The sequence below is a fragment of the Gymnoscopelus microlampas genome (assembly GCF_963454915.1).
Source record: "Gymnoscopelus microlampas genome assembly, chromosome: 10".
NCBI classification, from domain to species: Eukaryota; Metazoa; Chordata; class Actinopteri; order Myctophiformes; family Myctophidae; genus Gymnoscopelus; species Gymnoscopelus microlampas.
Window position 1 is genome coordinate 28494077 of NC_139947.1, and position 14564 is coordinate 28508640.

The 14564-nt window shown below is 40.3% G+C and overlaps 1 protein-coding gene across 2 annotated transcripts in view; it reads left to right on the forward strand.

The window, feature by feature from the left end:
- Nucleotides 1-14564, forward strand: part of tead3a (TEA domain family member 3 a) — a 37258-nt gene extending 22694 nt beyond the window's left edge. Inside the window, exons 5-13 of one of the 2 annotated variants that reach the window (XM_084069332.1) lie at nucleotides 1489-1500; nucleotides 1970-2080; nucleotides 2790-2833; nucleotides 2930-2991; nucleotides 5866-5999; nucleotides 6937-7107; nucleotides 7820-7960; nucleotides 9369-9521; nucleotides 10914-14564. In XM_084069332.1, coding sequence (XP_083925458.1) covers nucleotides 1489-1500; nucleotides 1970-2080; nucleotides 2790-2833; nucleotides 2930-2991; nucleotides 5866-5999; nucleotides 6937-7107; nucleotides 7820-7960; nucleotides 9369-9521; nucleotides 10914-11027 — 942 coding nt within the window. In that variant the 3' untranslated portion in view covers nucleotides 11028-14564. The remainder of the gene's footprint in view (nucleotides 1-1488; nucleotides 1501-1969; nucleotides 2081-2789; nucleotides 2834-2929; nucleotides 2992-5865; nucleotides 6000-6936; nucleotides 7108-7819; nucleotides 7961-9368; nucleotides 9522-10913) is intronic. The other variant, XM_084069333.1, reaches the window with a different exon arrangement.

The window sequence follows — 14564 nt, forward strand, 5'->3', positions numbered from 1 at the left end:
AGAAAGCCTATCTCTGTCTGTCTTTACAAACATTCCTGTTCTTTTTGTTCTGGCTCCAGGACATGTCCCCCCTCTCTCCCCCCCCCCTCCCCCATACCCCCCTACCCCCCTATCTTCTCTGTCTCAGGAACTTCTAGGTTTCTTCTGGCATTGTGATCCACGTTCTCTCTAAGATGATTTCATGCCAATAAGTGTTTTCTTTTTCCTTTTCTTTTTTTTTTCTTCTCCTACTTTAATAACCTAATGGATACATATCGTTGCTGTCGGAAAGAAACCTCTTATCTCCATATCTCTAACTCTTTGTGTTTTTTTTCGTAGGGATCTGCAAGGCGAGCTTGTAGATCTTCTACTTTTGCCATTTTTGAATTTGAATCCTGAAAGGTAACGGTTTTGGACATATGAGGTTTCCCCCCGACAGAGACGATATTTGAAGAAGTTTGCTGGTACAAGCTTCCATATTTCAGTTTTAGTACATAACCTGCTGTATCACCTTCTTAGTGTTTTGGGAAGACAGATATCACTCCCTGTTACAGATTAAATGGGGAATAATCCACAATGACCGTATCGGTTGAATCAATGTGTTAATCACATGAACACTAGTGTCCCTAATCTTGGGCAAACATTTTCACGAAAATGGTAGATCTACACTACAGGGCTGTACAGAGCCTGTAGATCTGCTATTTTAGGTGGAGATATTTGGTGTAGAGGGAAAAAGGACAGAGGTCTACCATAGGCGTCCTTCTTTTTGCTCATATAGTTCCCGTTCTCTGCCCACGCCTACTGGCGGCCCCAACAGTCCCGCAATACGGCACTGCTGCTTTGCCAATGCATATAATGGATTGTCTGAATCACATCATATTCAGTCCACATATAAATACAATACATATTTTAAACATAATCATCTTTGTCATCACAGTCATTTATAGCAGTCCCTGCATTCAGGCATGTACAGAGACAAATTAACTATGCTTAGCTTTTGAGACGTTAGACTCCATCTAACGCTATGGACCAGAGCTATGTGCACAATATATTCCAATGTATTTAATTGTATTCTGCTTAATACGCAATAAAGCCAATCGCTTGTTAGGGTTTTTAGTTACATGTAGTTACTTTATCAACTGAAACTATAATTCAGCATGAAAATGTGTCTCTCTTCAACAAACTGAGACGGCAATGTTACGTTTTTTTGTTAAATGTGTGTGTTAAATGTGTGTGTCAGGCCTCAAGTGGGCCGGGGGGGGCAAGAATGGGAACTGTACGAGCAAAAAGAGGGACGCCTACCATAGACCCTCTGGGTATTTAGGGTTTAAGTGGATAAGTGTTGTGCCACTGAGGGCAGCTATGTTTTCAAAGGACCTCGAAGGGCTTTGATATTATGTAAGGGACAGTTTTTCTTCCCTATTAGCTCTGCTTAAACAGTGTGATCCACTTGATTCTTCTCCCAATGTTGTGAAATCCATTAATGATTGTGTGTCTTCCTTGTCTTAGGCCATGAACTTGGTAAGTTTCGGTTTGATTACCGTCCTTTTTGCTTCAGGCTCTGCGCTCGTAGCGGTTTGGCAGAATGTGTTGTTGCTTTAGTCTTACCGTCCCCAACCCCTCTGCTATTAATATAGCGTCATTAGAGAAGCCGTATGGTACTGGTGATGGCTAGCTTATGCTTAACGCTGGCCTGCTAGCTTGGTCTTGGAGGTGCCTCCTGCTGTACTGTATGTCCGTCCCCCCCTCCCCCCTCATGTCAGCGCTATGCATTCTGTCCTGCTTTCACCCCTACTCTCTCGTGTATCTTCCCCTCGTTCTCCAAACCTTATTGCACCTTGTGAAAATGATGCTGAAGTTGGCTGGCTTGACTGACTGGCTGTTTGTTGTTAATTAGCTTTTTGGTATGTCATGGAACATTTCTCACAGTGAAAGCATGATTATGGCGAGCTATATTTTCTTCCGTGTTGCCTTCGTTTCCCTCTCTCAGGACCAGGCGTCCAAAGACAAGGCGTTGCAGACCGTGGCGAACCTCTCCTCAGCACAGATCGTCTCTGCCAGCGTGATGAAAACCCAGCCGGCCTTTCCTCCGCCAGTCAGGGTGAGGACATGAATCATCATAATGGATCGCATGGATCAACGTTCTCATTCGCCGCGACTGATCTCTCAGTCATTTGGATTCCATGGAAGTCAGCATGTCTTTAAGCGTGTCACCCAGCAAAAATAGGCCATCTACGGCTATTTTCGGTGATGAATTAAAGGACGAAATTATTTGAAGTGGTCAAACCTAGCAATAGAATACGTTCAATCTTCAAGAAAACCCTCGGACATTTCATAAACGCAAAGGTTAAAGCCTCATTCTGCAATTACTTCAACTGGTTGGCCGTATGGCTACCAAAACATAATGTCAGAGAATGTACTAAATGTTTATCAAACACGGCGCTAGTGTGTGTGGGGGGGCTCCTTTCATGCCGTTTCACAAATCACAGATTTGGATTTCAGATTTTTTTTAATTCTTATTCCATTAAGACCTGGTACGCATCTGTGTCACTTTACATTTCTTTGGCTATTAAAAAATAGCAGATATACAAGCTCATAGCGCGGCACCGAGTGCCACGCTATGAGCTTGTAGATCTGCTATTTTTGAAAAAGTTTAAAAAACTTTTTTTTTTTAATTTCAAAAAACTGTTAAGATTTAGAAAACATTTTTAAGAATCGCCTCAGGTCTTAATGGGTTAAATCCATCTACACCTACTGTGTCAATAATGCTTTTTAACTCTTCAAATGTCTGTCCTATTCCTCCATTTTAGTTTTGGCCCGGCCCTATCCCAGGACAGCCTGGACATTCTCAGGAGTAAGTGCCAGGAGGAGGAGGAGATAAACATGGTTTTATTCTTGGTTTTATTCTAATTCTTTTGGTTTCTAAACACCTATTGTGTTCTTTTCGCAGCATCAAGCCGTTTGCACAGCCCCCCTACAGTACACTACCACCCCCTGTCCCCCCGCCCATCAGTAAGTATGGTATGATGAACATGAATAATGAGCTGTTAACTGTCGACATCACTGGTGTGTGTGAGTTAAATTGACTTGTTTTAGACCAAGGGTTCCCAAACTTTTCAGGCCCCCGACCCCCCCCCAAAATAATCATATTTGAACCGGGGGAACCCACACCCTGACAAGCACTTGGTATCGTAGGCATTACATTTAGTTTGACTAGGGTAGATATTGTTAAAATAGCCGATCTACAAGCTCACAATGCCTCGAGGCGTTGTGAGCTTGTTGATCGGCTATTTTCACAATGTTTGCTTCTTTCTTACTTAATATTTGACAAATTGTTATAAACATTTTCTTAAAAGTCCTTAAAGGTTTGCTTACTGTTGAGTGAGAAAACAATGTTGCACATTAAGCAACTGGGGACCCCCCCCCCCCCAAATAACCCCCCCCCCCCCCCCCCCTTGGTAGTCCTGACCCCCTGTTTGGGAACCACTGTTTTTTTAGAGAACAAAGCTGTGTCTCAAAGTTGGAGCCAACTGTCCTGGTTGTTTTCCTCCTTCATGCCAGTTGGTGGTGCCACTTCTTTCAATGCTGGGCTTCATGTCTAAACAGCTGCTTGGTGCAGCTGCCAAGTACGATCCATTGGGACCCACTGACAGACGCACCTTGTAAAGAGTTTAGAACATGTCAGTCCTTTCTACACAATAACAACTCACTCTGTGCTTTTACCACTTGTTGAACCTTAGCGTCCCTATTCTAGGGGGCAAACAGTTGGCAAAACAAGATCTTTTTGGCAAAGAGATTTTGGTATAGAGGGGAAAAAAAAGATCTAAATCTACTATCTCTATATTCTAACTTTTTGTGTTTTTTTTGTAAATTAACGCCCTAGCGGCTCTACTTGATCATACTACAGCATCACGCAAAAGTAGCAGATTCACAAGGTTGAAACGCGTCGCTTCGTGCCGCGTTTCAAACTTGTAGATCTGCTACTTTTGACGTTGAATCCTGAAAAGTAACAGTTTGGGACATTTGAGGTTTCCATCCGACAGAGTTGTCAAGCTGGATTTTCGAATAATGTGAAAAATGTGTTATAAATTCCTATAAACAACAAATATGTATTATAAATGTTATATTAGGAAAAGGTGTTTGAACATTTAAATCCGCCCTGTTCCCCAACATTCAATAATCCAAAGTTGAGCAGTTTTGTGATGTGGAAGTGGTCAAACCTGGTGAACTCGCCTAAACCCCGTACAAACAAATACGGGAATACTTAATATCATCAATGTATTTATTTAATTTCAACTTTTACAATGGAAAGGCTTCCAGAGTAGTAAAACAAATATCTGGTTTGAACTGCTAGACATTTGCAATGTTCACCAGTAGAGGGAGCTGCTTTCAGTATAATATTGATCTATTAATGATGTCTTCACTGTGTAGTTCCATTCTGGGTCACCAGAATAATTATTCCATATATAATTCAGACATGCAAAAGTGTCACTTTTCAGCTACAGTCACCTTTTTTAACCCAAAAAGGGCAATTGTGTGACACCTGACCAGAAAGAAAACAACATGTTGTCACCTTTTTCACCTCGGGGCTGTTTGCATGCCTGATAATTATATTGTTGCTGTCGGGCAGAAACCTCTTATCTCCATATTGTAACTTTGTGTTTTTTTGTAAATGAATGCCCCATTTGATCATACTACAGCGGCACACAAAAACATCAAAAGTAGCAGTTCCGCAAGCTCGAAAGTTGTTTTTTGAGCATGTAGATCTTCTATTTTTGAATAGGCAAATAAATCTTAAAATGACACAGATGCGTTCCCGGTCTTAATGCATTAACACATTGAGTGCCAAAACCGTATACTGTATACCTTTTTGCAAATACACCCGTGGAGTGCCAAAAAGGTGTACATACGTTTTTTTTTAAACTTTTTTTTCTTTTTGTATATTTCCACACGGGAGGGGCTAGAGCAGCTCTGTAATCACCCTAGGCGATTCTGAGAAGGAAGGGACAGATGGATGACCGTGTCAAAAACATGACTCCGCTTCCGTTCTATTTCCTTCTCTAAAACCCCTATAACTCTGAAACTTTTTACGCTGGGGAAAACGACTCATTTTGTATCCGCGATCGCTTTGCCATTGTGACCCGCGTGAAAGATGTTATCGTTCCAGCCGTTAGCCAGGCATGCTTTTTTTTCATGGATCGCTCGTCATGGAGTCTACAGCTTTAAACGGCACAATGGAACGCAATGGTGAGATTCCAGGCACCGAACGTATTCTGTTATTATAAAATTCTGGCACCCAATGTGTTAATACAGGTGTCAGTTCTTGGATATTATAGTCAAGGGAAATTTGGCTTAAAAAATATGCGATAATACATAAAAACATAAGGTTTACAAAAGTAATTTTAAAAACGGAATTCACACAATCCTATTAATGGAAAATAAAAGTCCTGCAGTGTCTGTCCTGGCCTTATTCTTTTTTCTATTTTCTAAACATATATTGTTGTTGGCAGAAACCTTATCTCCATATTTTAACTTATTTCGTAAATGAATGCCCTACTTAATCATAAAAGAGTGTCGCACAAAAAGTAGTGAAAATAGCAGAACGCCTAGCGAGCTTGTAGATCAGTTATTTTCACTATTTTAAACCGTTTTTTTAAATAATACAAAAGGAATGGATTTTGGACATGCAAGGTTTCCACTCGACAGCAACAATATGCAAATCTATTTGAAGTGTTATTGTTAGGTGTACGTTACCAGTTACCATTTACCATTTCGACCACAAGCCACCCGCTTGTGGTTAAAATATGTTCGATTTATTAACATGTGGTGTATTAAATAAAGGCTGCTCCCTGATCTAACAGCTCTTGTGGTTTTAATGGTTTACAGGTTACGAGCCCTTGCCAACCGCTCGCCCTCCAGCCATAGCGGCTCCTGTGTGGCAAGACAGAACAATTGCCTCGGAGAAGTTACGGTTATTGGAGTACTCTGCTTTTATGGAGACCCAGAGAGACGCAGAAACGGTACGTATGCACACACACACACACACACACACACACACACACACACACACACACACACACACATACACACAAACATGTACGCAAACACATTTTTTTGGAATGAAGTAAATCACTGGTTATGAAAGTGAAATAAAAAAAATCTAATCAAACAAAAATTGATTAGAAATTGATAATTCAAAATATCCTCCTCATTCACTTACATTGTACAGCTCTCAAAGTCACTCTTTTAGCACGTAAACGAACACAAAGTTCCTGTGACCCAGTACTGTTTTTCTTTATATAAAAATGTCAACTTCCTGTTCATTTTACTATTTGATTCTCCGGATCCGCAGATCCAGTCCGGGGTTTCTTCCTCATAAAAATAGCGAAATCAACAGGAAGTTGACATTTGTATTCAGAAAACAAGCAGTACTGGGTTTGGTGATGTTCTATATTGTCTGAATCAACTTTTTATACATTGTATATGTGCTAAAAGAGTGACTTGAGAGCTGTTTCACTGTACAATGTAAGTCAATGAGGAGCGTATTTAGAATTATCCATTTCTAATCAATTGAGCAAATATTTTTGATTTCTTGTCCACCTTTGGAGTTACATCATGGCAAGGTAACTACACAACCCAAACCTCTACCAAAGTGGTCTTGCCCTTTAAGCCCTGTTTTAAGTTATGGCTTTTTGAAAACTGCTAATCTAGATAGGCTATTTTTGAAAAATCTTGACAAATCGCCCTTTTTTTTTTTCATTTTTTTTTTTCCCTGGTACAAAATATTTTCTAATGGATGGTCTAGACTGTGGCCAAATACTTCAATTTGGATGTCCTTGACATGACAATGTTAGAGAACCACTGAATAAAATGACTCATCCACCACCCCCTTAATGCAAGTACCCCACCCCAATCTCCTCCACCGTTTCTTAACCTTCTCCCCTTTCCCTCTTGCAGTATAAACATCTGTTCGTGCACATCAGCCAGTCGAGCCCAGGCTACAGCGACCCCGTGTTGGAGTCGGTAGATGTGAGGCAGATCTACGACAAGTTCCCCGAGAAGAAAGGAGGCTTGAAGGAGCTCTATGAAAAGGGGCCGCACAACGCTTTCTTCCTCGTCAAATTCTGGGTCAGTGCCCACAACACACAGGGCTGGGCCCTATCTATCACATTGATGTCACAATTTTGGCATTTGATGCCTGAAGAAGGTTTTGAACCGAAACGTTGCTGCCAATCAAATAAACCAGTTTCTTTTATTGAGCAAGTTTAGACAGTGCGTGAGTTTTTTTTTTTTTTGTCTCCATTTACTCTATGCTCCACCAACGCACCTGTCACCAAATCTCGGTCAGGTGTGCGAAAGCACACCTGACCGAGATTTGATTACCTGACCGACATTTTATTACAATTTGGGTATTTGAAATAATGGGCCTTAAGGCATGCTCCTTAAGAAGTTATAATTTTGCCACAAATTGCCATTGCATCCAAAATGGATTAGCTCAGCATAAGATTATTTTCACATCATTCTAAAATGATAATCACTTGTAAAGGACTGTCAAGGTTCAATGTCAGGATATAGTATGCCAACTAGTATTGTCCTTCACCCTGGCCCAGATCAGTGTCAAATTAGAAAAAGACGGTGTGTGTGCATCCAAAATAAAGTGTAGGTGCAGAGACTACTTTCTTTTTACTGATCGTGATCAATACGCCTTGTTGCACTTGCTCAGTATCTCAATCTCCATCTCCCTTTCAACGACTCTTTAATCTCTTTAATCTATCTGTAGCTGTCTCTCTTCTTTCTAACTCCCTCGCCAACGGCACACTGTCTTTGTTTGGTGTTGCAGGCGGACCTGAGTGGTGACATTGAGGAGGGTCCTGGCGTATTCTACGGTGTGAGCAGTCAGTACAGCGGAATGGAGAACATCACCATCAGTGTCTCCACCAAGGTCTGCTCCTTTGGCAAACAGGTGGTGGAGAAGGTCGAGGTAAGAGGAAACCCTCTTGAATTAACGTTTAAATATTACTTGAAAGGGATATGGTTGGATTAGCGGTACTGTATGTGACTATACACTTGGCTTACGGTTTGATTTGATGTTGATTGTGAAGCAATTGCAAAACTATTGTAATGAGGCTATTTCTTTGTGTGTGGCTATGTCATTCTGTCTATGACACAGTATCATCAGGTCACAACACAAAGTCATTAAACTTAATATATTAGATCTCTAACTCAGTATCCAGCATTGGTAGTCAAATGTCAAGGTGGCTCAACTATATACCCCTTGTTTCTGAGGAATACATTTTTCAAAAATAAAACACACCAGGATGCAAACCCTGGTCTCACAGTATATTTTGTCCTACAATCTACATATCTCTTTTCCTGATACATTTCCCATGTACTGTAATTTGACCTTTGACCATTTTGACCCAAAGGTTAACAACTTAAACCCTATACTCCATTGACCAGATGTAGATTGATGATGGCCCATCTACAGATGTAGCATGTAGATTGGCCATTTTTGCCTAATGTCAAAATAGCCAAAGAAATCTTAAAATGACAGATGCGTTCCCGGTCTTAATGGATTAATACAGGTGTCAAATTTGGCTTACAAAAATATGCAAAGAAGATAATAAAAAATATATCAGCCAGTCGAGCCCAGGCTACAGCGACCCTGTGTTGGAGTCGGTAGATGTGAGGCAGATCTACGACACGTTCCCCGAGAAGAAAGGAGCCTGTCTGTCCTGGCCTCATTCTTTTTTATTTTCTAAACATATATTGTTGTTGGCAGAAACTCATCTCCATATTTTAACTTATGTTATTTCGTAAATTAATGCCCTACTTCAGTTCATCATAAAAGAGTGTTGCTCAAAAGGCAGTGAAAATAGCAGATCTACAAGCTCACTCCTAGCGAGCCTGTAGAGCTAGTTTGATTTTTTTTTCTTCTTTTTTTTTTTTGGACATGCAAGGTTTCCACTCGACAGCAACAATATGCAAATCTATTTGAAGTGTTATTGTTAGGTGTGCAACAATATGCAAATCTATTTGAAGTGTTATTGGTAGGTGTAAGTTACCATTTGGCCCTGATGAAGCTTGTGGTCGAAACATGTTGGTATATTAAACAAAGACTGCTCCCTCTTTTAACTCGAGTGTGTGTACCAGCCCTTGCCAGCCCCCCCCATTTTGTTCACAGACGCAAACACCTTTACAATTACAATACAACCAGACAGGCTGATTACTGCCGTGCATGCAATGTGGGCCCGATATTCTTATCCCTGTCTTTATCTCCATGATTCGTTTTTGTTTGTGACCTCTCACAACATGGCACCATATTCTGTTTAGCTGTCATGATGTCAGTATGCATGTGTTTTAATACAGTATGTCATTGTCTGATTTAGACGGAATATGCGCGCGTGGAAGGAGGGAAGTGTATGTTCCGCATCCACCGCTCACCCATGTGTGAATACATGATCAACTTCATCCACAAACTGAAACACCTGCCAGAGAAGTACATGATGAACAGTGTACTGGAGAACTTCACCATCCTACAAGTAACTATACCCATGTGTGTGTGTTTGGTTTATAATACTATTCTTGTGGGGTCCCAAAATGACCTGGAGGACATTTCTTTGAGCTCTGGTAATACAATCCCTCTGACATGAAGGCAAAGTTTTTCTTATGGTTCAGAAACGTTTTTAGAGTGGGGGTTAAAATGATTAAAATGTATGCTTTTGGTGTCATGCCACACACGGGGCTCATCCCATACAGGACTACAAGATTCAGCTATAGTTCTGCTATTATGGGCTCCAATACCAATTACAATAAACTCCTTTCTGTATATTTACAGTAAACGCATAATAGATAACAATTCAGTACTGTCTCCTACATATCCTCTTACTCCAAGTAAATATCAGTACACCACCACACAGATGATGATAATAATGATATAATGCATATCACATATTATCCAGGCCAAGACTCGTCTATAGTATAGAGGCTCACTTATACAACTCACCAAACGCTGTGCCTGTTTCTGCAGTTCTTGCACCTCCCAAGATAAAAAAAAAAAGCCAAACATCACAGCAGAGACCACCAATGCGAACATACGTGTGTGTGACTCATGATTTATATTGATTTATTTCCGCAAATCTGCCAGCCAGTATTCGCATGTGAGTAATTAAAAACAATTAGGCCTTTTAGTTTTAAGGATAAGGATTTTGAGATAAGGGTTAGTTGTGGTTAAGTTTAAATATTATTTATACTTAAAGGACGACTTCACCCATTTCCAACCTATCTTCATGTAATTGGCTCTCACTAATGAGAATGATGTCCCCACAAGGATCGTAATAAGTGAGCGTGCTTGCGTGTGTGCGTTTAATTGGCAAACATTTCTATTAAGTTGTGTGTGTTGTGTCTAATTTAATTGTGGCTGTATCAAGCATAGATATATATAAAGGCTAGATGGCTCAAGGGGGCGTCGCAAGCGCAGCTCAACCGCGGCCATCTTGCCACAGTCATACATAACATTATGTCTATGGTGCATGTACTTTGAAATAACCATAGCGTGCTCAATTGTCATCCGATTTTCAAACGGTTTGGTGTGTTGTAAACACCAAAGATGTAGTTATGATACCGCATACTCATAATTGTAATCATGTTTCTTTTTTTAAATAACATTAAGTATGCAGTATCATAACTACATCTGTAATGTTTACAACACACCAAACCGTTTGAAAATCGGATGAAAATTGAGCACGCTATGGTTATTTCAAAGTACATGCACCATAGACATAATGTTATGAATGACTGTCGCAAGATGGCCGCCATGTGGCAACGCCGTACTCCATTGGCCAGCTGCGCGGGTGAGTCATCTAGCCTTTATATATATCTATGGTATCAAGGCCCTCTGCAATTCCCTTGTCTTTTGTTCTCTTGTCCACCAGGTGGTGTCAAACAGAGAAACCCAGGAGACTCTGCTGTGCATTGCCTTTGTGTTCGAGGTGTCCACCAGTGAACACGGAGCCCAGTACCATGTTTACCGGCTAGTCAAGGACTAGCACACTGCCCCCCCACTGCTTCATAGACATGCAGAGACTCTCTATAGACTTTTCCCACCACACACAAACACTATTTCTATCTGTCGGACACGCGGACTCCCATTCTAATACACCTGTCACAGCAGGCCGAGACTCATGCTGCAGTGCATAAACATTGCCACAGAGTGCTTTTTTTTTTAAAGTTCCACGCAAAGATCACACGACTTTCCCGTACTGGGAAGAGATTAACGAGGTGTGGTTATTATATTGATCAAGTTTTTTGGTTTTTATTATTGTTGAAAATCATGATTTCATATTGTGGTAGTTTTCTCTCTGATCTGACTACAGAAGATTACTAAAATCCAATCGACATATTGGCGACAATTGGGGTCTTGAACATCACTGCCTGACGGAATGTTTTAATGTGTTTTTTGTTGTTCGAGTCACTGACAGATTACTTGTCAGTGAAACATCACACAATTGTCACAGAAAACAGCCTGAACTAAATTGATTTAATTGGACATAATTAAGCCACATTATCCCGGCTCACAATGCATTATGACGCATTGTGAGCTTGTAGATGATCAATTTTTGCAATTTGTCGGACAACAAATTTTATAGGGCCTATTGCAAAAATAGGATTGTGTTCTTATTCAGATATACACAATACTTCTTGTGAATGTATGATGAATGGATAAAGCTGCAACACAATAGTGCACTAATTAGTAGGGCTGAGCAATATGATATTATATCTATTGTTATATGAGACCAGATATCGTCTGGGAATTTGGTGGTATCGTAATATTGTGATATGGCATAAGTGTACTCTTTTCTCTGGTTTTAATCACTTGTGCCTTATTTTATACTTTAAAATTGTGTCAAACATAGTGGAAATAACAGATCTACAAGCGCAGGAGCAATTGATTGGGGCGGGTTGGGCACTGACAGCATAGCAAAGTAGGTATGGGTTGACTAATTTTAATTAAAACTGGAGCACCTGGTCGCAAATTCGCAATCCTGTGATCAATATATTGCCGAATCTCATCGGTATATCCAGTAAAGGCCAATGCATGCTCCTTCCGACATCGGAAAATCTTCCGGTTAAGACGGGCTTTCCGAACTATAGTTAGGAGATTCAGGACATCTGGAGGTGCACAGGTTCTGAGGAAAAGTTCTGAGACCACCTTTCAGAAGCTCGGAATGAGATCAATGTGTAATTTATATCACCTCCCTCTCCGAAGCAGCAGATCCACGGGCTCGAAATGCGGCGCGTAGCGACACGCTTTGAGTTTGTCGATCTGCTACTATCTGCTATTTTTGAATCCTGAAAAGTAACAGTTTTGGACATATGAGCTTTCCACTCCACAGCGACGATAACATTTATAGGGGATTTCAAAATACAGCATTATATTTTTTTAGTGACACTTTGCATAGTTGCTGTTCTGTTCTGTTCTCGGGTATATATACACACTCCATGCTCACAACAACGTGTCACGATGAGACGCGTTGTGTGCTTGTAGAGATCTGCTGTTTTCACTGGTTTTGGAAAATAGTTTTGGAAAAGAAAATGTATATCATCGTCACAATATTTGATATCAAGGAATTTGGTCAGATGCATTTATTTTTGTCCATACTGCCCAGCCCTGTTTAATTGGAAGCCATATGGATTTTATAACTAGTGTCAGAGATCTGGTTTGAGAGGCTAAGCTAGTGTCCGGTCAGTGTTAATGTTACTACAATGTTGTTCCACTACAGTGCGTATTATATAACGTAGGACAGTGGTTCTCAACGTGGAATCTGGGGACCTCCAGGGATCCTTGAAGGGGTTCCAGGGGGTCCCCAACTAAATGATTGATAGTTAGGAACCAAATGGACCCTTAACAGACCGTCTGTAACTCTTTACAAATGGAGCCAATGCTCCATTCGGTTCTATTTGTACACTCTCAGAGTTAAAGTAACACTAATGATTTTTACCGTGTAGATTGGGTTCCCAGAGATAAATATTCATATCAAATGAGGGGGGTGGGGGGGGTCCCGTGGCCTATAGTGCATATCAAACAGGGGTCCTTTGAATTAAAAAGGTTGAGAATCACTGATGTAGGAAACACTACACTTACACTACAGTATGTGCACATTCTCTAATGTGTAGGAAACGCTACACTATTACACTACAGTGTATCTTAGGTCACTGCTTCGGGACGGACGCTTGTCTCGGATTTAATCAAAAACCTAAGCAACGAGTGACCAGCATCATACACACAAGCAGAAATGTAATACACTACGTATTGAATCGTTAAAGTCCTATCCATGTATATTTGAGTGAACCCATAGTAAGTGGCTGCATTTACGCTGAGCTCCTAGCTGTTCATGGTACTCTGCTGTACTTATTGTGGAGGGAGAGAGATTAAGGTCAAAGCTCATGCTAATGTAAAACATTTTGATAAATATAAACGCAACGGATCCCGACTTAATATTCGCCCCAAAGTGTTCTCATTTTCCCCCCCAATTCATTATCAGTATGCATGTTATCATTTGTATTTTTCACAGTTTGGTGGCGCCAAAAACCCGAATGAAAAAAATGACTTGGGCTGTTCACTGATTTATATACTATTCTATTGTTTTATTTTGTTTTGTTTTTGTTTTCAGCTTAAGAGTGTATATGGGCTTTGCTGCAGTATTTCTACCTCCACATTGGGTTGGGGATAATAAGAACGTGTTTTGGTTCATAAGGCCTTAACTTCAGGAGCACTGATGTATAGGATATATGTACACTACACTCTTAATGGTACTGTTTATAAGCCAAACCAAGGTAAATACTCATTTTGTATAGGTGAATTCTTTTTTTCTCCTTTTTTTCTTTTTTTTTGTATTTTACCAGCACAGTGAGTGGTGTTATACACCAAAACTCATAAATGATGTGGATTTTCTTTTCTTTTTTTCTCCTTTCTTTTTTTTCCATGTATACACAACATCAAGGTACATACCCACACTAAAGGTTACCACATAAAATGCACAGGGGTAGACTTTGCCTGACAAAACACTAAGTAATTGTAGAGCTGCCAATTTGTTTTTCCTTCATTGTTTGTTTAATGCAATGGTTATCATATATGATTTGCTGTAATTGTGGTTATCGCCACAGTTTCCGGTTTTTAGCAGAATTCTTGTTTTTCCTCAGGCTGGCACTCATCTTTATCTACAACCATGTGGGGAAGTTGACAATGATTTGACTAACTTGTGGTTGTTCATTATGTAAGTAAGAGCTACAGTAATGGGGTGCTGTTGTATTTTGTTTTTATTTTTTAATAAGATCTTCATTTTGTAAAAATGTAGTGCATAGTCAACCAAAGGTAAGAAAAAATGTGCCTCATCAGAACATTTTAAAAGCCTGATTTAAAAGACTGTTGTGCAAAACTGACATCAAATGGCCATCTACTGTATTGGGTGGCTTGTGCCTACTGTGGTTGACGATGCCTAATCACTCCTCTGGTCAAGTCTGCAAGTGAAAACTGTATATTTACACTGTAGAACGTACAAATAAAATCACACGGTGCCTGCAGA